Source organism: Lipomyces japonicus (genome assembly GCF_038497905.1).
Source record: "Lipomyces japonicus strain CBS 7319 unplaced genomic scaffold V1514scaffold_22, whole genome shotgun sequence".
NCBI lineage: Eukaryota > Fungi > Ascomycota > Lipomycetes > Lipomycetales > Lipomycetaceae > Lipomyces > Lipomyces japonicus.
This window is the reverse complement of record NW_027117834.1, coordinates 24,480-48,963: the sequence shown is the minus strand read 5'-3', so window position 1 is coordinate 48,963 and position 24,484 is coordinate 24,480. Positions and strand designations below refer to the sequence as shown.

The 24,484-nt window shown below is 37.7% G+C and overlaps 11 protein-coding genes across 11 annotated transcripts; 5 read left to right on the top strand and 6 right to left on the bottom strand.

Moving 5' to 3' along the window:
• Positions 1 to 167: 167 nt before the first annotated feature.
• Positions 168 to 3,794, top strand: V1514DRAFT_294492 (uncharacterized protein). Its single transcript, XM_066925393.1, has 9 exons — positions 168 to 657; positions 713 to 757; positions 808 to 957; positions 1,014 to 1,058; positions 1,126 to 2,043; positions 2,093 to 2,251; positions 2,323 to 2,606; positions 2,657 to 3,170; positions 3,219 to 3,794. The coding sequence occupies exons 1-9, from the start codon at positions 636 to 638 to the stop codon at positions 3,701 to 3,703; spliced, it is 2,622 nt and encodes an 873-aa protein (XP_066783034.1). The 5' UTR covers positions 168 to 635; the 3' UTR covers positions 3,704 to 3,794.
• On the bottom strand, positions 3,642 to 4,883 carry V1514DRAFT_331741 (polymerase/histidinol phosphatase-like protein). The gene is made up of 3 exons (XM_066927736.1): positions 4,641 to 4,883; positions 4,047 to 4,580; positions 3,642 to 4,000 (listed from the first exon to the last, which is right to left on the bottom strand). Exons 1-3 carry the CDS (start codon positions 4,794 to 4,796, stop codon positions 3,782 to 3,784), a joined length of 909 nt encoding a protein of 302 aa, XP_066783033.1. The 5' UTR covers positions 4,797 to 4,883; the 3' UTR covers positions 3,642 to 3,781.
• V1514DRAFT_331740 (armadillo-type protein) lies at positions 4,884 to 6,832 on the bottom strand. The gene has a single exon (XM_066927735.1). The coding sequence runs from the start codon at positions 6,791 to 6,793 to the stop codon at positions 4,958 to 4,960; it is 1,836 nt and encodes a 611-aa protein (XP_066783032.1). The 5' UTR covers positions 6,794 to 6,832; the 3' UTR covers positions 4,884 to 4,957.
• Positions 6,833 to 7,040: 208 nt separating this feature from the next.
• Positions 7,041 to 9,555, top strand: V1514DRAFT_357482 (uncharacterized protein; the record flags this gene model as incomplete). Its single annotated transcript, XM_066929663.1, has 2 exons — positions 7,041 to 7,257; positions 7,311 to 9,555. 2 exons carry the CDS (start codon positions 7,041 to 7,043, stop codon positions 9,383 to 9,385), a joined length of 2,292 nt encoding a protein of 763 aa, XP_066783031.1. The 3' UTR covers positions 9,386 to 9,555.
• On the bottom strand, positions 9,302 to 10,808 carry V1514DRAFT_331738 (uncharacterized protein). The gene has a single exon (XM_066927734.1). It carries the CDS (start codon positions 10,604 to 10,606, stop codon positions 9,428 to 9,430), a length of 1,179 nt encoding a protein of 392 aa, XP_066783030.1. The 5' UTR covers positions 10,607 to 10,808; the 3' UTR covers positions 9,302 to 9,427.
• Positions 10,809 to 14,514, bottom strand: V1514DRAFT_331736 (ras guanine nucleotide exchange factor domain-containing protein). The gene is made up of 3 exons (XM_066927733.1): positions 13,734 to 14,514; positions 11,594 to 13,675; positions 10,809 to 11,542 (listed from the first exon to the last, which is right to left on the bottom strand). Exons 1-3 carry the CDS (start codon positions 14,310 to 14,312, stop codon positions 11,012 to 11,014), a joined length of 3,192 nt encoding a protein of 1,063 aa, XP_066783029.1. The 5' UTR covers positions 14,313 to 14,514; the 3' UTR covers positions 10,809 to 11,011.
• Positions 14,515 to 14,905: 391 nt separating this feature from the next.
• V1514DRAFT_367985 (glycolipid transfer protein domain-containing protein) lies at positions 14,906 to 16,258 on the top strand. The gene is made up of 6 exons (XM_066929890.1): positions 14,906 to 15,166; positions 15,217 to 15,275; positions 15,329 to 15,447; positions 15,503 to 15,635; positions 15,687 to 16,151; positions 16,209 to 16,258. The coding sequence occupies exons 1-5, from the start codon at positions 15,046 to 15,048 to the stop codon at positions 15,849 to 15,851; spliced, it is 597 nt and encodes a 198-aa protein (XP_066783028.1). The 5' UTR covers positions 14,906 to 15,045; the 3' UTR covers positions 15,852 to 16,151; positions 16,209 to 16,258.
• V1514DRAFT_331730 (uncharacterized protein) lies at positions 16,259 to 17,699 on the top strand. Its single transcript, XM_066927732.1, has 4 exons — positions 16,259 to 16,828; positions 16,881 to 17,080; positions 17,132 to 17,392; positions 17,450 to 17,699. The coding sequence occupies exons 1-4, from the start codon at positions 16,462 to 16,464 to the stop codon at positions 17,633 to 17,635; spliced, it is 1,014 nt and encodes a 337-aa protein (XP_066783027.1). The 5' UTR covers positions 16,259 to 16,461; the 3' UTR covers positions 17,636 to 17,699.
• On the bottom strand, positions 17,606 to 18,507 carry V1514DRAFT_367983 (mitochondrial 54S ribosomal protein uL6m). Its single transcript, XM_066929889.1, has 2 exons — positions 17,824 to 18,507; positions 17,606 to 17,772 (listed from the first exon to the last, which is right to left on the bottom strand). The coding sequence occupies exons 1-2, from the start codon at positions 18,424 to 18,426 to the stop codon at positions 17,719 to 17,721; spliced, it is 657 nt and encodes a 218-aa protein (XP_066783026.1). The 5' UTR covers positions 18,427 to 18,507; the 3' UTR covers positions 17,606 to 17,718.
• A 112-nt stretch (positions 18,508 to 18,619) lies between these two features.
• V1514DRAFT_331726 (ubiquitin carboxyl-terminal hydrolase-domain-containing protein) lies at positions 18,620 to 22,536 on the top strand. Its single transcript, XM_066927731.1, has 7 exons — positions 18,620 to 18,830; positions 18,889 to 18,990; positions 19,041 to 19,207; positions 19,258 to 19,387; positions 19,436 to 21,344; positions 21,390 to 22,019; positions 22,072 to 22,536. Exons 1-7 carry the CDS (start codon positions 18,813 to 18,815, stop codon positions 22,473 to 22,475), a joined length of 3,360 nt encoding a protein of 1,119 aa, XP_066783025.1. The 5' UTR covers positions 18,620 to 18,812; the 3' UTR covers positions 22,476 to 22,536.
• V1514DRAFT_307508 (CWC16 protein) lies at positions 22,426 to 23,371 on the bottom strand. The gene is made up of 2 exons (XM_066925699.1): positions 23,321 to 23,371; positions 22,426 to 23,267 (listed from the first exon to the last, which is right to left on the bottom strand). Exons 1-2 carry the CDS (start codon positions 23,325 to 23,327, stop codon positions 22,591 to 22,593), a joined length of 684 nt encoding a protein of 227 aa, XP_066783024.1. The 5' UTR covers positions 23,328 to 23,371; the 3' UTR covers positions 22,426 to 22,590.
• Positions 23,372 to 24,484: the final 1,113 nt, after the last annotated feature.

Here is a 24,484-nt window from a genome sequence, read left to right as displayed (position 1 = left end):
TAAGAATAAGCCAAATACGACTACAAAGTTGAACTTGCGCCGCACGGTAAGCAGGGTCTGTGTCTCGGTTATCGGCCGGCCGGCGCGCGGTCCCTTTTACTGGCTTCTGATATCGGCAAATATTTATACATATACATCTAAGCAGCAACATAAAATTTGAGCAAGGCGCTGAATGTAGTTTTGTGTGCCATTGCACGTTACATATACATACAATAATTACGAAGATCAATCATGCTAAGTTATATAAGAGGATTGGCGAAACGTTATTACGTATTATCGTATCAATGGCTTATTAAGACACTTTAAAAGTTAAAACGCTGATCTAAAATTTGTAGCGTGTTGGTTGACTATTGTAGTTACTATGGACGCCATGTTAACTAATTGATTACTAACTAATCACATAATAGATTAGTTACCCGTAACTAACTAACTAGTTAACGTAACTAACTAAGACGCGGATTTACTTACGTCATAAGCTACGTGCCCTAACCACTTACAGTACGTCTAATGTCATCGAGCAAAACATATATGTAGGGTAAGGTCATACATATATTGTTTTTATTTCTTGCCAGGATGAATAGTTGATTCTGTTTGCTCGTAATTTAATATTATCTCTATATTAATTATATTTTGAAATGGTAAAATATGCTTATGATGGTAAGTGATTATGATGTTTTTGAATACGAGATTGAAATCTAACATCGTGCAACAGATGATGACTTGTACGATGAAGAGGCAAGTCACGATGAAAGCGAATGTAAGCGAATCGTTCAAGTCGATGTAGTGATGGTCTAACATTTTTTTCAGCTTTGAGTCTCGAAGATCAAGAGCAGATGGACAGAGCCATTGGAAAGGTCAAAGCTGCTCTTCGTGGTACTGTCATTACAGATGCTCAAATTAGGGATGCTGTTTGGGAATACTATTTTGATGTCGATGAGTCTGTGAAGTTTTTGCGAGGCATGAATTAGTACTTCTGTGGTATGAAAATAAACTTGTTAACACTGAATCAATAGGTCTTATTGCAAAAAATAAAGTAACTACTTCTGAGAAAAAAAAAGGTTTGTGGTTTTTTTAACTAGTCTTTAATCAGTTTTTTTCAGTTTTGTTTATATGATTTGTGTTAAGTTCACGCCTGTTCTGGATTAGAGAATACGAGTATTAAGCAGAGATTGTCGGGTCACATCAGTAAGAGACAGAGGGCATATTCATATTCATCTTCATCTTCATCTTCATCGTCATCTTCATCTTCATCTTCATCTTCATCTTCATCTTCATCTTCATCTTCATCTTCGTCTTCATCTTCATCGTTCGAATCTCAATTGTTACAGAACTCAAGCTCTGCATTTGTCGGCATTCCTTGGGGTATATCTGCAGATAAACATACAGAGATGCTTTCCTGTAGAACGCAATTATCTAATGGGAGACTTTTTGGTGGATCTTCAAAGCTGGCTGCAATGGCTAAGGCCCGAGCTGCTAAGCGACAAAGAGACGAGAGTAGCAATGGTGGGTTTTTATCGTCAGAATACAGTAATTCTCTCACTTCAAAAAATGTCAATATCTCAACACAGCAGTCAGCTAGAACGCCGACATCTAGTCGATTGGCAAATCTTTTAGCTGAAAGGGGAAAATCAAGAGTTATGATGAACTCTTCTTCCTCTACAGAGCTGCCATGTACCAGTAACATTCTACAACATTCTAGGTCGCCGTCAAAGTCCCCTACTTTAAATCACACCACATTATTGTATGATGGCCCAGAGTTAATTACAGATCAATCTCACGTTAGGTTAACTGGCACATCATTTTCTTTTGAAGATGATCCTTCAGAATTTGCAACGTCTCTTTGTGACTCGTCGTCATTGCTATCGAATACTCCGGCCTCAGGACAGAGTCGGCGCGAAATTTTATGGAGAATTATCACTAACGAGCCTTTTTTTTACTTACCAGTTACTGAAAAACAAGCTCAAAATATTTCAAAATCTTTTACAAAACCAAGTCCTGATGACGTTATTAAGTTAGCACAATCAAGTAAAGGCGGGATAGCTAGTAAGCTAATATGCATAACTTGTGGTGACCTAGTATCTAACAATTGTAGCTAAATCAGGTGCAAATTCCACAAACGATATTGGTCAAGGCATTGAATCTCTCTCTATCAACGAAAAGAAAACAACAATTTCTATCAAGAAAAAGATTGATGTTGCCAAGCAGTTTATTAAATCTAAGAGAAAGCCGCATGTTAATTTTGTAGGGGTTGGTATGTTTTTTTTTTTTTTTTTTTTTTTTTTTTTTTCAGCGCCGAAACTTGGATTTAATTAACCCTGGAAGGTCACATTGATGCTGGGAAAAGCACGCTAATGGGTCGTTTACTTTATGATGTCGGTGCCATTGATGAACGAACAATTCAGAAATATAAACGAGAAGCGGATAGCATCGGCAAGGGATCTTTTTCCTTTGCTTGGGTTTTGGACCAGAGTGAAGAAGAACGCAATAGAGGTGTAACAATGGACATAGCCATGAATTCATTTGAGTCATCGAAAGTTTCTTTTACAATTTTAGATGCACCAGGTCACAAAGATTTTGTTCCTAACATGATTGCTGGAGCTTCTGAGGTGAGACACTTTTAAAGCTGTTTATTTGGATTGAGGTTAATAGTATTTAGGCCGATTTTGCAGTGCTTGTAGTCGATTCATCTCCAAACGCATTTGAGGCAGGGTTCTTACGAGCCGGGCAAACCAGGGAACATTCACGCTTAGTACGAAGTCTTGGAGTTCAAAAGCTTATTGTTGCGGTGAACAAGCTTGATAATGTGAACTGGTCTGAAAATAGATTTAATGAGATTAAAGAAAGTATGACAGCATTTCTCAGCCCGGGTATATTTGCTCACAGTAAAATATCGTTCGTTCCATGTAGCGGTTTAAGTGGTGACAACGTCGTTAAGCGATCTGACCATGCAGAGCTACTTTGGTACAATGGACCAACTTTGTTAGAAGAGCTAGAGAATCTTTCAGTCGTGCAAAGAGATATTTCTGCTGCACTGCGTCTTTCTATTTCAGATGTATTCAAGTCACGTTCAACAGCAGTTGTCAACATTACAGGTCGACTAAATGCTGGAAATATTCAAGTTGAAGAAACCGTACTTGCTCTTCCAAGTAATCAAACAGCATCAGTGAAAAGTAAGTATATTGCAAGCTAGTGTTTCTTAACTAATATGGGAAAACAAGGTCTTCTTATTGCTGGCGAATCATCCGATTGGGCAGTTTCTGGTGATAATGTGCAGGTTGGTTTAACCAATATTGACATCAGTCATCTTAGAGCAGGTGACGTCCTATGCAGTCCAAATGACCCAGTACCGTGTTTAACGGCTTTCACAGCCAAAATAGTCATATTTGATTTACATGTTCCATTAATCAAGGGCTCTAACGTTGTTATATACCGCGGTCGAACAAGTGAAGCTGCTAAACTTTCTAAACTTATTGGGGTTATAAATAATGCTACAGGAATACTTGGTAATAAGAAGCCTCGCCACCTGGTTAGTGGGCAAAGAGCTGTCATTGAATTACAGCTGCTCTCTGGAAGTCTTCCAGCAGACATAGGCACCCATAACAAGGATTTGGGTAGAATAGTTCTTCGACAAGATGGCGAAACGGTAGCTGCTGGTGTTATTGAAAAAATTGTGGCTACTAAGCGGAATCAAACGACTTCCTGAGTTAAAAAAAGTTTATAGTGATTCTCATGCTAAACTTCTGCAATCTACCTTAACTTGTATATATAATATTAACTTATATTAAATTTCACGATATTGAGTCCAAAATGGAGCTAATATAATATCAGCGACATTCTCTTCACGTACGACGGTTTTACCATCGTCTAAATCCAAGTAATAAAGCTTGTTGATGCCTAATTTTATAACCTGATCAAGAACTTTATGAAAATTAAGACCGATTTGCGCTAAACCGTGACTATCATCTGATAGAGCGAATCGCCCGCCTTTCTCTATTATTATCTTTAAAGTGTTAGTTTAATCGACTAAAAAAATACACTACGCTTACTTTGCATATATCTTCTCTGGGATATGGTTCTTTCCATCCCTTTCGAATGGCGGCCGAGTTAAGCTCTATTAGACCACCGTATGATACAATAAAATCAAGATTACGATTAACACGCTCTAGAACTTCCGGCCATTGAGAAATTGGCTTCTCTGAATCATCGATCGAAAACAGTCTAATTAAATCAAAATGTCCAACAACTGGTGGTCTTAAATCTTTAAGCATTTCATATTGATCGTCAAAATATGTAGCGTATAGTTGACGAGGTGTGCCGCCACACCGATTCATCGCTTCCACCCAGTGGGTTATATCGAAGTCTATAGGTACCTCTTTGACATGATGTATCGAGCCAACAAACATATCAAAAGCATATTTGTCTCTAATCTGTTGAATCAATTGTTTGAAGTCTGCTCTGATGTAATCGGATTCGAATCCAACTAAAAGAGTGATTTCCGTTTTGTGTTGCTTCTGCAGTCGTCGCGCATGGTGGTAGAATTTTTCAAAATTATCAAACAAATCTTGAACTTTTAAATGTTTCTAAAATGTCAAAAATTAAAAAATGACCTGAAATTAAATAAAAATTAAATAAACTTATACCTCTTCTGGATAAAAATCCTGATCATTATTTCGAGGAATATGTTCTGTCAAGCAATAAGTTGTAAAGCCACGCTCGATCGCCAAATTAACTATATCATCCAAATTATCTTTAGCATGTAGAACGTATTCTCCACTATGTGAATGATGTGAATGCATATGTTAATCTTTGGCTTTGGGAATATCAGATTTTGTTGTAGGACAGCTATCGTATTTACGGTGGAGAACTTTAAACCTTGTGAATTGGGTTTCAAATTTTTACTCGTATTTGATCGAAGAGCATATGTGTCAAATAATAAAAGACCACCTTATAATACAAACTAATCTACTAATTTCTGCAACACAATCGACAAATCCCGTTGCAAATCCACATCATGCACCTTCTTTATATGGGTTTTCAGTGCGCTCAATCCACTAAATTTTCGTATTAACTTCAGCACTATCTGACTTTTCTCGTCATCGCTCACTCCAATTACAAGATTTCTCAGCCCGACTGCTGCTCTTAGGCGTATACCATCATCATCATCCTGAATAAGTCTTATTAGGGCCTGAATAAGTGGCTCATTGTATGCCAATTTTTTACTCTCGTCGCCCCATTCCGAAAGAAGCGCTATCGCACCAGAAGCAGCACTCCTCGTTTTAAGATCTTCAGCATCTGATAAAGCAACGAGCACTCGGATATTTTGGTGTGAATCCTTATCTTCTGCATCTAGATATTTGCTTGCACCTGCAGGAGTCGAAACCAAGTTACATACCAGCTCTGTCGTAGCTCTTTGTATCATAATGTTATTAGAAATAAGTAAATTTTCAATTGAATCCCAGGCATTATTAACAATTAAACTACTCACGTCCACTTTTTCAGAGGAAGCGAGATTAGTCAGAGCAAGCAAGCTTTCAAACTGATCCAGCAAAGTGACGTCATCAGAAGATGTATCAAGTAATCGCACAAGAGGGCTAACAGCAGCACTCGGTGTATATTTACTTAAAAATGCTAGGTCTGGATTAACTGATATTAAGATCTTGGCAAGTGCACAGGCAGCCGGGATATTAAACGTCTGCGGTATAGAAGATTCTGGAGTATTGAGCGAGATTCTTGCCGGCGTTAATGAAGACGTAAGCAGCGATAATAGTATAGATATTCCGCCTTGTTGTACGATCTTCGATCGATTGTTTGAAACTGTTGCCAGCGCTTTCAGAAGGTTCCCAATTGCCAATCCGCTGTTGGGTGTTGGCTGACGCGACATAACTACTAGCGAGGACAAGACGCCAAGTCTCAGAAGAACTTTGTTTCTATCATCAATAATGTTTCTAGATTCATCTTTATTTGCTGTAGTTGAATTTGCATGAGCCCGTAACTTCCTAATGTCTTCGTCCTCCTTAGATAAAGCTGCTGGGTACGAGGTAAGGTTAACCAAAATTGTTAGAATCCCAAAATGTATAAGAGGTGATGTTTTCTGGCTTTTAGACGTATCTAGCATAATCTTTAGGCATTGCTCATCTTGTATCAACTTATTTTTAACTTCAAAATTTAGACTAGCGTAAGTAAGGCCTTCCAGTGCAGCTCCAAGAGTCGACTGCTGATTCTGTAGTACAACGACACGCAACATATCCGCCAAAGTACTAATAACTTCCTCGTTTTCTTGAACCTGCACTTCCTTTGTTGGCTGATTTGTAGTAGCCAATAGTTTTATTAATATAGTAGCAGCTAATACCTTAACTATCTCATTTGACTTGCCAGAAGTGATTGATTGGTTTAACAAATCTGCATATTTGGCCTTTATGATATCTCGATTCGTCTTATCTCCACATGCTGCAGACAGAAGTTCCAGCAACGACTCTAGAATTTCATTGTCTTTAAATAAATTTGATGACAACTTAAACTGTTTCTTTGATAATTTCTGAAAAATATCACTAGCCACATTTAAATTTATATGAAATATCGATGTCAAACTTGAAAAAGCAAGTCTGTAAGATAATCCGTGCGCGGAGTCATCAAGAAGGTTCAGTAAATAGGCATTAATTTCATTGATGCATGATCCGTCAGAGTCTCGCTGAAAAAGCCCGGCTAATTCAACAATTGCATGAGCTCGATCTTTAGAAGAACTTTTCTTTTCGTCTAAAAAAGGAAGAATGTCTTCTAATAATTCCTTGCTCATGACTAAGATGAAACTGTCATAAGTGAAGTTGTCGAAGCGCCACGGCCGCTTTTTTTTAACTATATTTTTTTGGGCTTGTCTTTTAGGGGTAGCTTAACTACAATTAATTTCTAATTTTCCGCAACTATACCAACGTGCAATTTATAGTCCACGGTTTCTGTTATTACCGCTTGCACAATAACATCACAGCAGGAACATGTTTCCACGGTAGCCATCTTTAGGAAGAAGTCAATACTTGTCGATAGGTATGACAATTTTGGCATGGATTAATCGCGTAAAAGTCTTTCGATCTACTTTCATTGTCCTTCGGCAGTTTAATGAAGTTGATTCTCTTGCCAATAATCGAGTCATTCTAATAAAGGCCAGAAATATATATAAAGCACGCTCGCAGTTGAACCCGCTTACACTAAATTTTGGAGAAAAAATCAGGATTGGAAATCGTAATGTCGAGAGCGAGCTAAATGGTACTGTATTCTCCGAGCTTGCACAGTAGAGAAATTGCTAATAGTTATGATAGAACTGATATCTGGTCTGCGGGATAAAATTTTGCACATTAATGGGAGCGAATTTTCAGATAGCATCAGTCATTGTCAAAATCAAGGAAATCACAAAAAACTAACGTTTTCTGACATACAAAGTATTGAAGAGGAGCTAAGTCAGATTTTAGATCATACCGAAGTCAGACAGTTTAAAAATTTATGTCAAATTTTTAGGGATTTTAAAAATTCTAAAAAAAATGAGACTATTGACGAATTTAAAGTGTATGTTCGGATGATTGAACGGGCTTTTGAAAAGGCGAGATCAAGCGATAATTCCGGACGATTTTTGCAATGCCTTAAAATATGGTTGCTTAAATATGATTTCACATGTCTTATAAAGAATGCATCCAATAAGGATTTTTTGGTTTACTACTTAAATATTTTGATTGATAGCAAACAGTTCGATCTAGCTTATGAGTTGTGGAAAAGTCGAACCGAAATTGATTTTGAAAATGACAGAGAATGGCAAGAAAGTGGTGTTAAACTGAATTTGCAGAAATTTGACATGTATACGTCATTGAATCTAACAGCAAGATTAGAGTCTGAACTTGGAGGGATATCTGATGAGACCTATGTTAGTGTTTTGGCAAAGCTGTGCTCAATAAATGGAGCATTTTCGGTAACTCTTTACAAACGTTTGCTGGAAAATTATATCAGTCAATATTCGGAAAGGGCACATAATCAAGCGCGTTGTTTATTGCGGGTTGCGCGTGCTTTCTTTAATGCTGATGAAACCGACTTGGGATTCCAAGTTCTCCAAGACTACCAGAATTTTGGTTTCAAATCATCTTTAGGAATGGTTTTGATGCTTGTCGACCATCTTTCTTATAAGGAAGTGTCAGCAGCTTTAAAGGTGACTAAAAATGTGAGAAAGCAAGTTTTTATGAAAGCTAGAGACATCAAAAGGTTGGTAAGAATTTTTGAACAAGCGGTAGAGGATGCACCGGAAGTTCTCAACTATTCTGAATTTTATCGAATAATTCTTTGTCGATTTCAAGCATTGGATTTACTGGAATATATGATACCTATATTGAAGCTTATGATAAAGAACAAAGTAAGAATTGAATCAATTCACATGCAAGCTATCATGAGGGCCCTACTTTTTCGTAACATGTACGATCATGCTGATTGTTTATTGGGATTGACAGAAGAAGTATACAATAAGAAATTTGAGGGTGTGTTTAAGGAATATCCAATCAGCCCAGTTGTGGCCCACCATTACAATGCATTTATACAGTATAATTTACGCCGACAAAGAAAATGCGAGGCAGAAAATTTGCAGAGACGCATGGAACAGAATAATATATCACCAAACACAGCTATATGCAACACCATGCTCAATAGTGCTTTTCATGAATGTTTATATCAAAAGGCGTGGCAAATTTATTACAAGATGAGTGAAGGAGGTCACTTATTAGCACCAGATAGAACCACTTATGAAATCATGTGGCGCATCATGTACAGATATCAACGAGGGCACTCAGCTAATGCTGACCAACTAAAGGTTGATCCTCCTCAAGCACTAGAAATATTGAAAAATATGGCAGTTGATCATCCTTGGTGGGTTCCGGGAATTGATGTGTATATGTATGCTCTCAAATCTGTATTTTATAGCGGCGATATTTTATTGGCAATCTGTATCATGGAAATGTGTGGCATAAGGCAGAAACTCGTCATTCAACCTGACATTATCAATGGCATAATAAGTAGACTCACGGTTTATATACTTAGGCACTCAAAAGATTATTGCGAGTTTAAGCCAGCTGTTCGAAGAAGTGATGTTCCTCTGCCTGCAGAATCGCTAAGCAGAGAGGAATACCTCACAGCTATTATATCTGGTGATCTGCTTCAGGTATCAATTAGTCGTCAGCATCGATGGACCATACATTGGGAAGACTTAGTGCATGTTGTGTATCTGTGGTACATTCGTGCGGAAAAGGCCAAGTCTCAGAACGAAATTAATTACGAACTCACAACATTAAGGAAAAATCTCAATCTTCAGATAGAAGAAGGCATTCCTGAATATATACTTGCATCTCCTGCTAGTTTGTAAATAAGTTTATTATTAATAAATTGTACATCCCAAATAATGATTCTAATTATGATCCTCTTCTGTATATCCAGGGCAATTTTGATCCAGATCACTTTGATCTTCATATCTACACCCACACCAAAGGCAATAGAGATATTTCTGTCTTAAATACTCCAATACAACTGAAAACTTTTCCTTTACATTCATTTTAAGAAATGCTTCTAATTCCGCATCCATAAAATCTTGTGGGGTCAACTGTTCTATATTTGACTCTGGCTCAGTATCTTGCTTGAATAAATTAGACGAATCCATGTTACTGTTATCAACCGTCCGATCCAAGATGCTTTTTTTAAGCATTCTCTCATAATGCTCGTTTTCTCTCTCCAATATTAATTCTCTCCATAAGAAGTTAATACTTTTAACCGTCGGCACATCTTTAGAACTAGAATGGGTGTACATAGACTCATCGAGACGTGGATCTTCTAATGTGTCTAGTTCTCGACAAACCTTTTGTGCATCATTTAGTTGCTTCAGAATTTTTTTTTCTTCAACTTCTTGCCGTTTTCTAGAAATAAAATCAGATTTATCAGCCTCAGATTGGGCTTGTATTTGGTCATAATCCTCCTGTAATTTTTTCCGTAAAGCCGATTCCATCCCGACGCCACCTCTATCTTTTAAAATTTTTGGTCTTAACGGTTCTTGCAAGCCTTGAGTTGCTTTTCCTAAACTTTTGCCTGGCATAAACCCCATTTTCATCATAATATTAAGAGCAATATTCTTCGATTTAAAGCTTAACCTCTCATCAGCTGTAACACCAGGCTGTTTATCTTCTGTAGTCTCTGCTAAGAGGGACCGATCGAGACCTTCATTTAACTTATCTCTTTGAATTATATGCGGTGCGATTGGTTTGCTTTTGATTTCCTGTTTCCTTAATGCCTCTTTTCTTAGTTCACTGTAAGTTTTCACTGATCGCGGCCGGGGTGCATCCGTAATTTCCATAGTCATATAATCATCTTGTTCCTCAAGTTGTGGTTTAGTAACAAGTTCTTCTATTTTATGATTTTCTTCGATATTGCGGTCGTCTTTTCCTGGCAAAAAGTGTGGTTTCTTTCTGCTGCTAAAGTCAGATCTTTGTACTCCGCTTTCTAATTGATCTTGGTCAATTTCTTCATTGCTTTCGTAATCTTCAAATGCAGCTGCTATTACTCGACGACGTTTAGCTGGTCTATCGTGTAACGACATATTGATCTCATAACCCTTGTCTCATTTATAGATTTGAAAAAATCGGGTCATATGTGATATACGTAACTATTTCAACAGACGGTGGCTGAAATTGGACTTTTGCTCATTAGGGTTTCATCTAATCAGGACGGACGTATTGATGTTCTATAAGTGACAACTCATCACTCACCAATGCAACTCGACACTAAAAAATAACCATTATATTATAACTAGTTACTTATAAATTTTAAACATTTCCGTTTACTATACTGACTCTGTGTCTTTACAAAACTCTATTTATAGTCACCTCCAAAAATTCTAAGTTGAAAAGTGACGATTACAAAATATACAAAAAGTACGCCTAAATTTAAAAAAAAAAACCCATATTTTATGTACTTCCAATTGCCACACAACCATTATATTTTATCAAAGAAAACCACTGTCCTGTAATAAACGTGACATTTTATCGTCATCGCCCTTTTCTCGTGGCTCAAGAGCCAAGGAAACATCATACAATGTTTCAATTGGTGGCGCCCTTTCAAGATTCTCTAGGATCCAAAACTGCAGTTCGGATACTGGTTTCAATGCATAAGGAACAGACTGATATTGTTGTATTTCACGAATAACCTCCGCTGATTTCGAACGCTTCGAAAAGTTGATCATATCTATGTCATCTTCTTCTCGGATGAGCATATCGGTATTTCCATCTTCAATGAATGTAAGATCGGTAAGATAAACTCCAAAAAAAGGAACACATGGAGGATTGACTAAATGAAGCATGTTCCTATATTCTCCAAAGTTGCGAGTCGAATTCATCAATTGGTTTAAATTGTCCAAGGTAACATGTGCCCGTTGCGGAAGCGCATCCCACGTCTTGCTGAGACGATGAATGGTTGCCGAATATAGAGCTGAAATTATCGCAGTCATCGATGAAAAGTTATTTAATTGTAAGCATTTCTACAGTTTTGTTAGTAGATTAATTATAGATTCATACCATAGTGTCATTACCTCTGCGATGGCTATCATATGTCTAACTACCGACACACGTTTCTTCAAGTCTGGAGTTGACAAGACTAGTTGCGCTGTCCAGTTTGTCAACTGATTAGAGTATTTTATCAGTGCTTTAATATTTTCTGCCGATTCTTTTGAGGCACCATTGTTTCTGGTAGATGTAGAGCCATTGCGCTTGTTGCTCCATGCTCGATTAAGACATTCGAAAGGTCTGATTCGACAATACAACTGTGACTCAATTAATGTTAACTGTCTCGCATACTCCAATGCATCAATGTACGTAAACTTTATTTTCTTTAGTCCTCGTTTTGGCAATATCGATGAAGGATATGTCATATTGCTATTAAATATGAATTTCTTGGACACATCTTCTCCTCGCTCCCTTTGCTTTACTAACTTAAAAAGAGAGTTAGCACCTGGAAACTTCTGATGGAAGAGTTGCGAAGTAAATTCAGATAAGGATTTAAGCACGTCTCCACCCTGTACAGAATCTTCTCCAACTGCATCTCTAGAATCAGTCCAATAATGCTCCAGCCAAATCTTAATTATATTAACAACTCGTAATCGAATGGGTTTTTGTTTTCGTTCAATCCATTCTTCAAGTTCGTCAGATATCAAATTTTCTGGAGGTTGGATCGAAAACCTAGACATAAGAAGATCAAACAACATTCTTGACGTAGTAAAGCTTCTATAAGTTAAAAGGAACGTAGTGTTAAACGACGAGTCAAGGAAATCGTGACGTGTTAAACGCTCAACTAAAGCATTCAATGGACCGCCTTTCACATTTCCTTTCCCATCATAAATAATTTCGTCCTCTCGCTCGTTATCTAAATACCACGCAGAGCGCAACTCATCACGATCACATGTAGCTGAAAATGAATAAGTCCCTGGAACATAATCACCCAGTATCTGTTTTATTTTCTGGTCGCGCTTGTGAAATTCGCTTGATAATACATTGTTAGTGCTATCAATATTGTCGTAGACAAAAACATCTGAATTTGACGTGCTTGCTCGTTTCGACTCCGCGTCAAAAGTACTCGACGATGCAGTGGCCGAAGAGCCATTAACTAGTCTAAGCTCTCTTTCCTCTACCAAAAACTGAATATTAAAGGATAGAGTCTGAATCGCTTTCATGAGATCATTCACAGAATTTTTAATATTTCCAATTTTGCCAAAAAAAATTGTCTGATTGTTGTGAACACTAGCATTCTGGACTGCAACTAGAAAAGTTCCAACTCCATCGTACAAAAATTGCTTTGAACCACGAAAGTCAGATATCGTCGGTGAAAAGGGGCTGTTTAAAGGGCTGAGATCAATCGACTCTACCAGATTCAATAAATTTCCCACTAATTCAAAAAAATATTGAGACTTTTGAATTAATTGCTTTTCGTTGGCAGATGGCTGCTCCAAAAATCTATTAAGATCCCGTAAAAAATTGGTGATGAATGCCCGCTGTGATTCGAGCAATTCTAAAAGTTTGTCATCGAGAGAATTATATGATGCTAAAGAATCTTCACGAGTACGAATTAATTCGGATAATGTTGACGATATGCTAGAATAGGAAGAAAGGGAAGACTTTGATGAAATCAGCAATTCTCTGTTGTCTGTCCAGTTTTTACGCGCGTTTGATCCTTCAGTAAAAATTGATTCTATCTGTGAAAATGGATATTCACGGCATCGCTTCACAACACTAATAAAACCGGTGATATCAGCAATTATCTTCTCACGCTCATCGGCAAAATCGATTGACTCCGTAATAGATTTGACAGTTGACTCTAAACGCATCTCCAAGTGATCAAAAGATGACATAAGCTGACAAAATGGATGGTAAAATTCAATGTCATTGGGATTAACTGATAATCCAGGAAATCCAGCTGCAACCATTAACTTTGTAATAGCGTCAAGCACTCGCCGCATATCGGCATTACACAACTCTTTGTCACCGGAACTTATATCACGAAATAAATAGTCAACATGTGCACAAATAAAATGTTGCCAGTCATCCCACGAAGCTCTAGGTGGAAGAGATGATGCCGTAGAGGCATGACGATGAGAATTATGCACAGTAGTCGGCGAAAGCTAAATCTGATTAGAAAAACAGAAAGCTATGCAAACTGTAAACCATAAATCTACATACTGGTAGTGAAAAAGAAGTTTCAATGGATGGAATTCTATGTTCTAGTCCTGACGGTGCCTCTATTTCGAAGCTGCTGGACTGAATAGGACTGGTGCCACGTACGGAAGAGCTGTTATCATCACTCTCCTCGCACTCTTCATTATCATTCTCATTATCATTCTCATTATCAAAATTGTCTTCAACGTCACTTGGAGAGGAAAATGAATCTACAAGGTCCTTTGTAATCTCATCTGACGTTAAGAGTTCACAAAAATTGCTTGGAATCCACCCCCTTTTATCAGTCAGTTGACCATACCACCACCCAGTGTCCAAACAAATCAATATTTTAATGATACTGCCTTCTGTAAAAGAAAGCGATTCTGGATCGTTTGATGTGTAGCTATGAAGAGAACGGACGTAAAAGTTTGGCGACTTGTCTAAGGGATATGCAAGAACAGAAACATCCTCTGTAGTACCAGTGGGAACTAAAGATGAATCTGTCCTAGAAATATCAATCCCATCAATTGCTGTTGTTATACTACTAATGTCATCATAAGAGGAATTTACTGATTGAGAACCTGTACCATCCGATTGATTCATAACTTGAATCTAGAGTAAACTGTGAAGTTAAAGAAATGCAATTATAGTTATGCAGCCACACCAGAAGGTGATAAGCAACGCAATAGCCAAAATAATTCAGCGATATATAAAATTATAGTAAAGTCAATATGCGACAGATTTTTGATGTGAAAGTTATACCGTCAAGTATGTAAGTAGGTAGGTACACCTATCGGTCGTGTACTGCTGGATGAAGTCGTTAAATATATTAAACTAAAACCTTAACTGGGCTTAGCCTCTCGTCAAACTCTCTTCGTTCGATGGATTAATGATATCCAAGAGCAGAATTATATATATTTGTAATTTTTATTGATTTTAATAAATTTAAAATGTAACTGCTATTTAATCTATATATTAATTTTGACTTATCTTATCTACATTGTTCAGACCTGGAAGTTATTCAATTGTGAATTACGATGTAATAACCGATCTAATAATCCTTATAGATAACTACGTAAAACATAATTCTTTTATGGTTAATAAAGCTAAATAGTCTTCAATATGGCAGTGTAATAGTAATTGTAATTGTTATAATTAAATAAGAACTCTCTTAGCGTGCTCTGTTTTCAGAAGCACATCGGTCCTCGTAGAATGTAACATAAGATTCATCAAAAAACTTTTTTCAGTGCGCAAACCTCCAACTCGTCGACATTCAGTCACCGTCTTGTCAATATAGTACATATACAATCGCCGAGAACACTTTTCGGTATCTACAATGGCTACAAATACTTTTTTTGACACAGCAAAGCGCTCGTTTGCAGATGTGCCAATTGCAGACTCAAAGATCAGCACTACAGAGTTCCTTGAAGCTGCTGAGTCACTTGTTTCTCTTTTTGGTTCGTTACAAACCTAAGTGTCTTCTTCTTCTTATTTAACGACGTTTTAGACCTTCTGGGATCTGCCGCTTTTACGGTTGTTCAAAAAGATATGAATGGAAACATTAAGGTGGGTAATACATAATTGCTACCGTAAGCCGTGCAACTGCTTACTTTAGTAAGAAAATCAGAGATAGGCAACTTGCCAATCCCGCTGTCTCGACAACTCTTCAAGACATTGTAATATCGGAGAAGGTTGAAAAGAACAAAACTGCTACTCAAGGATTGTTATGGCTTACTCGGTAGGTGTTGAAGACAGAACCTATTATGATTCATATCTAACTAACAATGTAAAAGCGGACTTGAATTCACAGCCGTGGCTCTTAGACGAAATGTTTCTTCAAATGAAGAATTAACCGATAGTTTTACTGCTGCTTACTCTGAAATATTAATTAAATTTCATAGCATTCTTGTTCGTCCTGTATTTAAGGTTGGCTATACTTATTCATTATTTCATAACAACCTCTAACAAATATCACAGCTAGCTATGAAGGCCACGCCATATAGAAAGAATTTTTATGAGAAGCTTGGTGGTGGATTTGAAAACGTGAAAGATGCTCTCCTTTCTTGGTTAGACGCATTAGAAGACATCGTGAAAATTATCAAGGATTTTTTTATTTCTGGGAATTACGGGAAAGGTTTGTAACTTAGACGGTGTTGGTTTGCTTGTGCTTATTAGAGTATATTATGCATTGGCCAGTTTTGAATTATTTTATCAAATGTAGATTAAGATTGCAAGTTTAACTTGTTCTGGAAGGGATTTATTTTTCGGCTTATGCATTTATATATCTTAGATTTTTTCATTCGTACCCTATGTCGTGCTGTATCAAATCCGCCTTTGTCAATCACGGTCACTGCATTTTAAATATCCCCCGTATTCAGCTTGAAAAGACCATAAAAATTGCAAGCTGAATTTCCCAACACAGCGGCTACACTTGATCTTCTTGTACATAGTTAATTCCATTCAATAATTTTGTAATCAATCAGCTAGCTAACTAATTAGTTAACTATGTATATAGCCAATTCCGCGCGCGTACTTACAATCACTCACTATCTCGCGCGCTCGTCAATTTTGTCCATTGTATACTGTACTTTAAATTTAATTTCGGGGCCCAAATATAAATTTAAAACATTTTCTATTTCGGCAGCAAACTTTTTATTAACTCTACGACATATAGAAGATCAACATATATTTTTATATCAGTCGTCATTATTACAGTCAAATAGTGCCTTTATTTATAAAAGCGCAATTAAGAATGATTTCTTACGCCAAGGAGCTTCTTGTTGCTCAATTAGCAGTGGAAAGAGCATGTAGGCTCACTAAGCTCGTTTCAGATTCTCACTCTGTGTCCAAAAGCGATCATTCACCTGTGACAGTTGCAGATTTTGGAGCACAAGCAGTGATAATTGCTGCTCTTCAGAAAGTATTTCCTCAAGATCCAGTTGTTGGCGAGGAAGATTCTGCCATTCTACGAGTTAATAAGACTCTGTCTGAAACTGTGTGGACTTTGGTTCAAAATGCGTCTGCCGATAAATTCAGCTCCGAAATTGGTGTCATTGAGTCAGAAAGTAATATGTTGGAGTATATCGACAAAGGCCAATTCGCTGGTGGAAAAGTTCGACGTAGGTAAAAAAAAATAGCGTATATTAATTACCTAACATACTAATTTTGTAGGAATGTGGGCTCTAGATCCTGTTGACGGTACAAAAGGATTTCTCAGAGGCGGCCAGTTTGCTGTTTGCCTTGCTTTGATCGTGGATTCAAATGTAGTTGTTGGCGTTATCGGATGTCCTAATTTAGCCATCGACCCGTCCATTGACTCTGACAACAAGGGAGTTGTATTTTCTGCCGTAAAAGGAAATGGAGCTTTTGCTGTAAGTTAATTTTTATTCAACTTTATGAAATGCTCACAATGGGTTTCGCAGAGACCTATCGGTGCTCCATTAAATGAGGGTCAAAAAATATTTATGCGCTCAATAAATGGCGCGACCAATGCGACATTTTGCGAATCTGTTGAAGCAGGTCATAGTTCACATAGCCAGCAGGCTGAAATTGCAAGGAGACTAGGAATAACTAAAGAATCAGTCCGTATGGACTCTCAGGCAAAGTATGCAAGCATTGCAAGAGGAGATGGTGACATCTATTTGCGTTTACCTGTCAGTGCAACATACGAAGAGAAAATATGGGTAATTTCAATTTGCATTTAACTATAAATTGCCACAAGAAAGAACTAACAATTATAGGACCATGCCTCAGGAAATTTGCTCGTACAAGAGGCAGGTGGTATTGTAACGGATATGTACGGAAACGAGCTTGACTTCTCTCAAGGCAGGACTTTGAAAGAAAATAAAGGTATAGTTGCTGCAGCAAAAAATGTTCAACCTGAAATTCTAAAAGTCGTCCAACAAGTCTTAAGTGAAAGCATTTAGCTGTCAGGTAATAATTTTGTAAATATTTTTATATAGAATACACATCGTAGATAATCATAAAAAACTTTAACAACACTACTCTGCTACTTAACCTTTTTGTTTTTGAGTCGAATAGTTTCATCATTGACGTAGATGCCCTAAAGACAAATCAATATAAGTTATAAACAAAGATTTTTCAAATTCCATACCTTGCCCTTATATGGCTCCGGTGGCTTTAGTGCCCTAATAGTAGCAGCAAATTGACTGACCACCCTCTTGTCGGCACCCTCTAATACAAGCTTGGTAGGCTGAGGGTTGAGAACAGCTACATTCTCAGGGATGGTAAACAATTTTGTGTCCGATTGGCCCACCTTAACACTAACTTTCGTACCGCTCTCAACCAACTCAGCTCTGTAACCTACACCCACAAACTTCAAAATTGCTATATGACCTTCTGTAACTCCCGTAACGTCACTATTTATTATTGACCGTAAGGTACCCCACATCTGCCTTTGAACCTTTACTTTAGAGTCTGCAACATTGACAAATAGTTTTCGGCCCTCATTTGTTAAGTCCAGCCTGGCATACTCAGGAAGAGATACTTGCAAAACACCTTTCGGCCCCTTAACTATTAATGGGGTAGCCTTGCTGTAAGCATTGAATTTCTGCACATCAAGTGCAATCGTCACAGATTCAGGAATGTGGATTGGTTGAGACCCAATGTGGCTCTGTGTTCTTAACGAAGAACTAAAACTCCTTTGAGCAATAATTCTCCGAACTTGAACAGAAGTCCACTGCATAAAAGACCTCATACAAAATAAAAGTTATCCCAAAAACGAAAGGAAAAAAATGATGATATGCGATATAATTGAATTGAACAACTTTCCGGGAACGGGACTGGAAAACTTATATAAATTATTAGATGTGCAGAGCTAATTCAGAGCTTAAACCCTAAACGTAAATTTTCAGACCGCCCCGATACGCGCTCTCTTCCATTGCTGATGACAGACATCAACCAGACTCTCTATACCTCTATAATTCAGCTTTAGGAATTTGCGTGTGAGATTAGCTGCAGATTTTGGATTGAATTGAATAAGACAGTGACGCTTTAAACACATTGTCCTTTATAGGGCAGATCAGTAGGATGACATCGACACTGAAATATAACTTGGACCAAACAATTTAAGAAACACTAAAGATGGATGGATGGAGAGAGGTATTCAACGGTCATCTAATTATTTTTTGGCACTTGATTATTGATAATGTTGGTGTAGGTGAATACTAGCACGGCTGCTACTTACGGCTCGATGTCGACCCCGCAATCAGCAGTACAATTTGACAGCTTTCAAGAGCTATTATGGACAGGCGATACAAATGTAAGTATAGCTTGTAAGGTTTCACTAGGACTACGCTAATAATGTATCAGGGACGAGTTACATCTTTTGCTAGTGAGCCATTGCGCAAGTACACCAGCTTCATATCTCACAGTGACCCAGTATCGCAGATACTTGTAGGCGAAAAGGGTGTGATTTCTCTTGGTGCTAATAATATCAAAATGTCATCAAGAAGAGGTTTAAGTCGGTTCAATTTGAAGTTAGTGAATGATTTGAAGACGCGGGCGGACTAAAATACTAATTCAATAGGGATGATGTGAAATTTAAAGATTTAACTTGTATGAGCTACACGTCACGAGGAACAAGTGAAATAGTAGTTGGCAGTAAAAATGAAACTTTGCTAAAAGTTAATGCAGACAGAGGGGCTGTGACTTCTGAGGTATTGTACTACGCGTCAATTTACAAGGTAACTCACTGATAGTAAAAGATTCAATTAGAGGAGGGGCTGTCTGTCATGCGCAAAGGAGGCCGATTAATATGTGCGGGTAATCTTAAAGGCGAGGTTGTTCTAATGGATCCAAATTCGCTTACAGTCGTGAAGAAGTTTCCTGCTCACTCAGGAGGAATTGTGGATTTGGATTCACGAGAAAATGTTCTTGTCACATGTGGTCATACTCAAAGAGGCTCAGCCTATTTGCTTGATCCTCTTCTTAATATCTTTGACTTGCGAAGCTTAAGGCCTCAAGCGCCAATACCGTTTCCTGCTGGAGCAGGGTTTGTCCGATTACATCCGAAAATATCGAACAGCTGCATAGTATCTTCTGTAACTGGTCAAATTCAAATTCTTGATTTCTTTAACCCTGCACACACTTTTTTACATCAGGCAAATTTGAATTATGTTACCGGCCTTGATATTTCATCTTCAGGTGATTATTTTGCTCTCAGTGATGGAGATGGTGCCGTTCATCTTTGGGGTTCTCCGGAAGCTAAACAGTTTACAGACTTTGCAAGGCCCATTGAATGGCCAGATCAAATAATGGATCATATTGTACCAACACAAGTAGATGACGAAGTACCGCTTAATTCGATTGGGATGCCGTATTATAAAGATAAATTATTATCAGCATGGCCAAATGATATGATTTTTAATGTTGGCGGTAGGTCTCCTGGAATCGATCCGGAGATTTTGGGATCTATGAAGATGGTCGATTTTGTAGGATATGCACCGTTTCCAAGGCGACAGCGTCGGTACGTTACGGAGACTTCTCTGTACTTTAATTTAAAAGGCAGCAATGATTTAAAAACGCCGATGTTTAGAAGCGAACAAGAAAAACTTCAGTCTAAAGGTAACAAACCTCAAGAAATTATAGAAGAAACTGATCCTGTCGAGATTTTCAAGAAAGTCGAAATGAAATATTCCAGGTTTGGAGTAGATGACTTTGATTTTGGGTTTTATAACAAAACGAAATATGCCGGCTTAGAAACTCATCTTCAGAACTCATATACAAATGCAATATTGCAATTATACAGGTTCACGCCTCTTGTGTACAATTTTGCACTTAATCATGTGGCTGGCAATTGCAGAATAAGTGAATGTCTTTTATGTGAGCTTGGTTTTCTTTTTGATATGCTGGTAAAGGCCGATGGTCAACATTGCAGAGCTTATAACTTTTCAAGAACGTTAGCAACTATTCCTCAGGCATCAGCTCTTGGGTTGCTTGAAGATGAAACAGGTTTAAGGAGGGTACATCTTGGATTGGTGTTGCAATCATTTAACAGGTTCTTATTAGAAAGAATAAGTTTTGAGAGTAGAAACGAGGAAATAGCGAGTTTTGATAGACCTGCTAGTCACAAGTTTGACAAAGTGGTGGGCATGAGTTTGCTTTCTACGGTAAAATGTTCCAGCTGTGGACATGAATCCGCTCGGAGGGGTAATACTTATGCCGTGGACCTGCAATATCCAAAGGCTACAGAAGGGCAGACCTCATTTAGGAATAACAGTAAGAATGACAAGAGAGGAAATACTAACGTCAGTTTTGCGAATATTGTTCAGCAGAGTGTAGAGACAAAGTCGAGCACAAGAGGATGGTGCGATAAGTGTCGGAAATATAATTTTCTTACTTCTACGCGTCACGTGAAAAGCTTATCCCCTGTATTGTCTTTTAATACTGCAATCGATTCTCCTGCAGAAAGACAAATATGGAGTCAAAAGAAATTTTTACCAACGAAATTTCACGCCTCTATTACAGATGGCAAGTTTCAAGTGCAAAATGTCTTGGAGGATGAGAAGCATCTTGGAAATGTTGACGGGCAGTCAGAGTTATATGAATTAGTTGGCATGGTTGTTGAGGTCAACTTTGGCCCACTGGACAATCATATGGTTGCATTAATAAGGGGTAAGCTCGTTTCTAAGAATACACTATAAGTGCTGATATAATTAGTACCCGTTGCCGCTGGTCAAAAGGAATGGTATTTGTTTAATGACTTTATGGTGCGACCGTTAACCGAAAGCGAATGTTTGAAGTTTGATTATACTTGGAAAACGCCGGTTACGTTGGTTTACCAGAGCAGTAATTCAAACTTTTCAGAATTTGATTCATCGTGGAAGGATAGGCTGGATATGATGCTACTATACCAAGAGTCAGAGGCTGCTCGAACAGATCTAAAGTTTGATTTTAGTGAGCTCCGAAATGAGGACGTCCTTACGCCCGGTACCCGAATTGCTATAGATGCCGAGTTTGTTGCCTTACAGCAAGAGGAGACAGAAATTAAGAGTGATGGAACTAGGTCACTGATAAGACCAAGTAAACTAAGTCTAGCTAGAGTTTCTGTTGTGAGAGGCGAGGGCCCTGAGGAAGGTGTCGCGTTTATTGATGATTATATAAGAACCACAGACAACATAGTGGACTATCTGACGGCATTTTCAGGTATAAATATTGGCGATTTAGATCCTGGAAGGTCAAGCAAGCCTTTGGTTCCTCTGAAAATTGCTTACAAGAAATTATGGTTGTTGCTTAACCTGGGATGCATATTTGTAGGACATGGCTTGGCAAATGATTTCCGAACAATCAGTGAGTTTTTTTTTATATTAACTAGCAGATTGATTACTGATGATTGATATAGACATTCAGGTTCCTCGTAATCAAGTGATTGATACTGTGGATCTTTATTTTATTAAGTCGACCAAGCGTAAATTGTCGCTGCGGTTCCTTGCTTGGTATCTTCTTCGAGAAAACATCCAAACTGAAACACATGACTCGATAGAAGATGCAAAAACTGCCTTGTTTTTGTATGATGAATACGAAAAGATTAAAGAGCAAGGTGGAGCAACCGCGTTTGAGAACATATTAAATGAGATATATAATGAGGGACGAGCAGTAAATTTCAGACCACCAACTGCGGCCTCAGACCCGATTTTGATTTCAACGTCTTCATCAGGAACCAATATGATTTTAACAGAAGAAGTGAAAACAGGGTCTAGCTCTGAAAATGGAAAGATAATCTCTTCACAAATTGTGGAATTGTAATTAATATGATTTCGATGGTAAATAGAATATTAAGAATTTATAAAGTATTTTTTAAAATTAATTTAAATAACAATACCAGTAACGCCATAAAACTAATTTTCCCAGTTAATAACTATTAGTTTTGATTTGATTTATTCGCAGCTTTCCTGAGTTGTGATATCTTTGCTATTTTATACGCAAGAGTGTCGTTTTTTGACTGCTCATCTTCTTGTGTTTTTTTATTCTCCCTAAAATGTTTTCGTAATTGCTGATTTTTTGTATACGGATCACTCCACCGTTCGCTACTCAACTTTTGTAATTCGGCTAATCTCCTTCGTGACTTGCGTTCCTGCTTTGACTTATGTATAGCCCTTTCAACAATTGCAAATGAATCAGTAGACTTGGTACTACTGTTAGCACCTGAGTATAGCAATGAATCAACTTTGATCGCACCAATCTTTTCACCATCAAAATCCGTTGATTTTTTTCTGGCACCAGATACTATCACATATTGAGTATTTTTAGGATCCGTTCTAATTTCAAAACCGTGCGAGCAACGGGCACATTTTAACCCAAACGTGAAAATCGGAGTGGAATAATATTCACCGGCCCTTTTCTTTTCCGCATTAAAACGCGTGCCTTGAGCAATCAAATTCTCGCATCCTTCACACCATACATCAAAAGGTAGCTCAAATCGAACAATCAATATGTTCTGAGACAATTTACGCGCTCTGTTACCAAGACCATGCTTCCCAGCTAATTTGTTCAGAGACGTTTTGCCATCGAAATCTGGCGGATAATACTTGTTATAACCTAATTTAGATTATTAGACATCAATTTCGCTTTATTTTTCATGAGTTTCCAACCTTGCATTCCAGCTATCTATCTCTAAATTATTGGTTACAGGTTTACGGGAATATCGTCTTCAGGAGGTACACTTTTCACGTAGCGTTATTTGTTTGTGTTCCGGGTAATACACGTTATACAATTACCCAATACATACCTATACACGATATACGAATAATGGAAAGAGTTGAACTGTGCCGCTGTAATAATCATGTCTCTCTTTGACATTGACTCTGTATCCGAGTGAGACTTACATGATGCCCTGTCAGGTTCTTACAATTCGTACGACATCGACGACGCCAGTTCGTAAAGCAAAGCTAGTAGAGCACACATCTTTATTGAACTCACAAGTACTTAGAAATAACTTATCCAACTTTGTCAATCAAGTTAAAATAGATATTCGCCATCAAACAGTTACTGTATTATGAATTCACTTACACTTTCACTTGCAATGACCAGTCAAATTTCTTGTCTGTTTAACAATGACTGCCAAAAAGGAGCAAATTCACTTTCAGTCCACACTTTCTGCACCCACAATACAAACATTCTACAAATCTCTGCTACGGAGTGCAGGGGCTTACCTTCTCCCATCATGTTTTTAATGCCTTCGATTCGATCCAGATTGTGAATTCCCAACAAATTGATGTTTCAGTATCCGACGAATTCGAGACGCACATTCTGACGTGACAGATCTCTCATCCACACTATCAATTGAAACCGATACTATCTTCTCAACCAGAGCTCTTTTTTAAACCGATTGACACCAATATGCCAATTTAGCCTGCTTATTCCAATAAGAACTGAAATTAAGCAAGAATACCATATTTTTAGGAAAGATTAAAAGGCTTAAATTCCATCTATGGAAACAGCAAAAACGGAGTTTCTTAATAATTTTACGTTACTATTAGATATTACCTGTGGTATATAGAAACAGGCATGAACTAAAGTATGTCACAGGTTGGTTCATTTGTCAGTTTAACTTTGAAAACTGCAGACAAAGCGAGTAAAGGTTTGGAAAATTAGAGGCTTCCAAGACTCATCTTAAAACAGTTCACCAAGTACAGAAAGCATTCATACAAAATTCGCAGATATGAGTAGAACCAAATAAATTTCGATTCTGGACGAAATATTACCTTGCGCAAATTTTCAAAAGGAATACTGTGCATTGACCGAATTCAGAAGTA

Excerpts from the sequence above, each read along its gene's own strand:
- V1514DRAFT_331738 (XM_066927734.1), bottom strand. The coding sequence starts at position 10,606 with ATGTCGTTACACGATAGACCAGCTAAACGTCGTCGAGTAATAGCAGCT.
- V1514DRAFT_367985 (XM_066929890.1), top strand. The coding sequence starts at position 15,046 with ATGGCTACAAATACTTTTTTTGACACAGCAAAGCGCTCGTTTGCAGAT. Across the intron at positions 15,276-15,328 it reads ATATGAATGGAAACATTAAG|AAAATCAGAGATAGGCAACT; the intron begins GTGGGTAATACA and ends TACTTTAGTAAG. Across the intron at positions 15,636-15,686 it reads TTGTTCGTCCTGTATTTAAG|CTAGCTATGAAGGCCACGCC; the intron begins GTTGGCTATACT and ends CAAATATCACAG.
- V1514DRAFT_367983 (XM_066929889.1), bottom strand. The coding sequence starts at position 18,426 with ATGAGGTCTTTTATGCAGTGGACTTCTGTTCAAGTTCGGAGAATTATT. Across the intron at positions 17,773-17,823 it reads CGGAGCCATATAAGGGCAAG|GGCATCTACGTCAATGATGA; the intron begins GTATGGAATTTG and ends ATTTGTCTTTAG.
- V1514DRAFT_331741 (XM_066927736.1), bottom strand. The coding sequence starts at position 4,796 with ATGCATTCACATCATTCACATAGTGGAGAATACGTTCTACATGCTAAA. Across the intron at positions 4,581-4,640 it reads AGGATTTTTATCCAGAAGAG|AAACATTTAAAAGTTCAAGA; the intron begins GTATAAGTTTAT and ends TTGACATTTTAG. Across the intron at positions 4,001-4,046 it reads CCAGAGAAGATATATGCAAA|ATAATAATAGAGAAAGGCGG; the intron begins GTAAGCGTAGTG and ends AACACTTTAAAG.
- V1514DRAFT_331730 (XM_066927732.1), top strand. The coding sequence starts at position 16,462 with ATGATTTCTTACGCCAAGGAGCTTCTTGTTGCTCAATTAGCAGTGGAA. Across the intron at positions 16,829-16,880 it reads CGCTGGTGGAAAAGTTCGAC|GAATGTGGGCTCTAGATCCT; the intron begins GTAGGTAAAAAA and ends CTAATTTTGTAG. Across the intron at positions 17,393-17,449 it reads CATACGAAGAGAAAATATGG|GACCATGCCTCAGGAAATTT; the intron begins GTAATTTCAATT and ends TAACAATTATAG.
- V1514DRAFT_294492 (XM_066925393.1), top strand. The coding sequence starts at position 636 with ATGGTAAAATATGCTTATGATG. Across the intron at positions 1,059-1,125 it reads TACTTCTGAGAAAAAAAAAG|TTCACGCCTGTTCTGGATTA; the intron begins GTTTGTGGTTTT and ends ATTTGTGTTAAG. Across the intron at positions 2,044-2,092 it reads AAGTAAAGGCGGGATAGCTA|CTAAATCAGGTGCAAATTCC; the intron begins GTAAGCTAATAT and ends TAACAATTGTAG.
- V1514DRAFT_331736 (XM_066927733.1), bottom strand. The coding sequence starts at position 14,312 with ATGAATCAATCGGATGGTACAGGTTCTCAATCAGTAAATTCCTCTTAT. Across the intron at positions 13,676-13,733 it reads AAACTTCTTTTTCACTACCA|CTTTCGCCGACTACTGTGCA; the intron begins GTATGTAGATTT and ends AATCAGATTTAG. Across the intron at positions 11,543-11,593 it reads ATATGATAGCCATCGCAGAG|AAATGCTTACAATTAAATAA; the intron begins GTAATGACACTA and ends ACAAAACTGTAG.
- V1514DRAFT_331726 (XM_066927731.1), top strand. Across the intron at positions 18,991-19,040 it reads TATGGACAGGCGATACAAAT|GGACGAGTTACATCTTTTGC; the intron begins GTAAGTATAGCT and ends ATAATGTATCAG. Across the intron at positions 21,345-21,389 it reads TATGGTTGCATTAATAAGGG|TACCCGTTGCCGCTGGTCAA; the intron begins GTAAGCTCGTTT and ends TGATATAATTAG.
- V1514DRAFT_331740 (XM_066927735.1), bottom strand. The coding sequence starts at position 6,793 with ATGAGCAAGGAATTATTAGAAGACATTCTTCCTTTTTTAGACGAAAAG.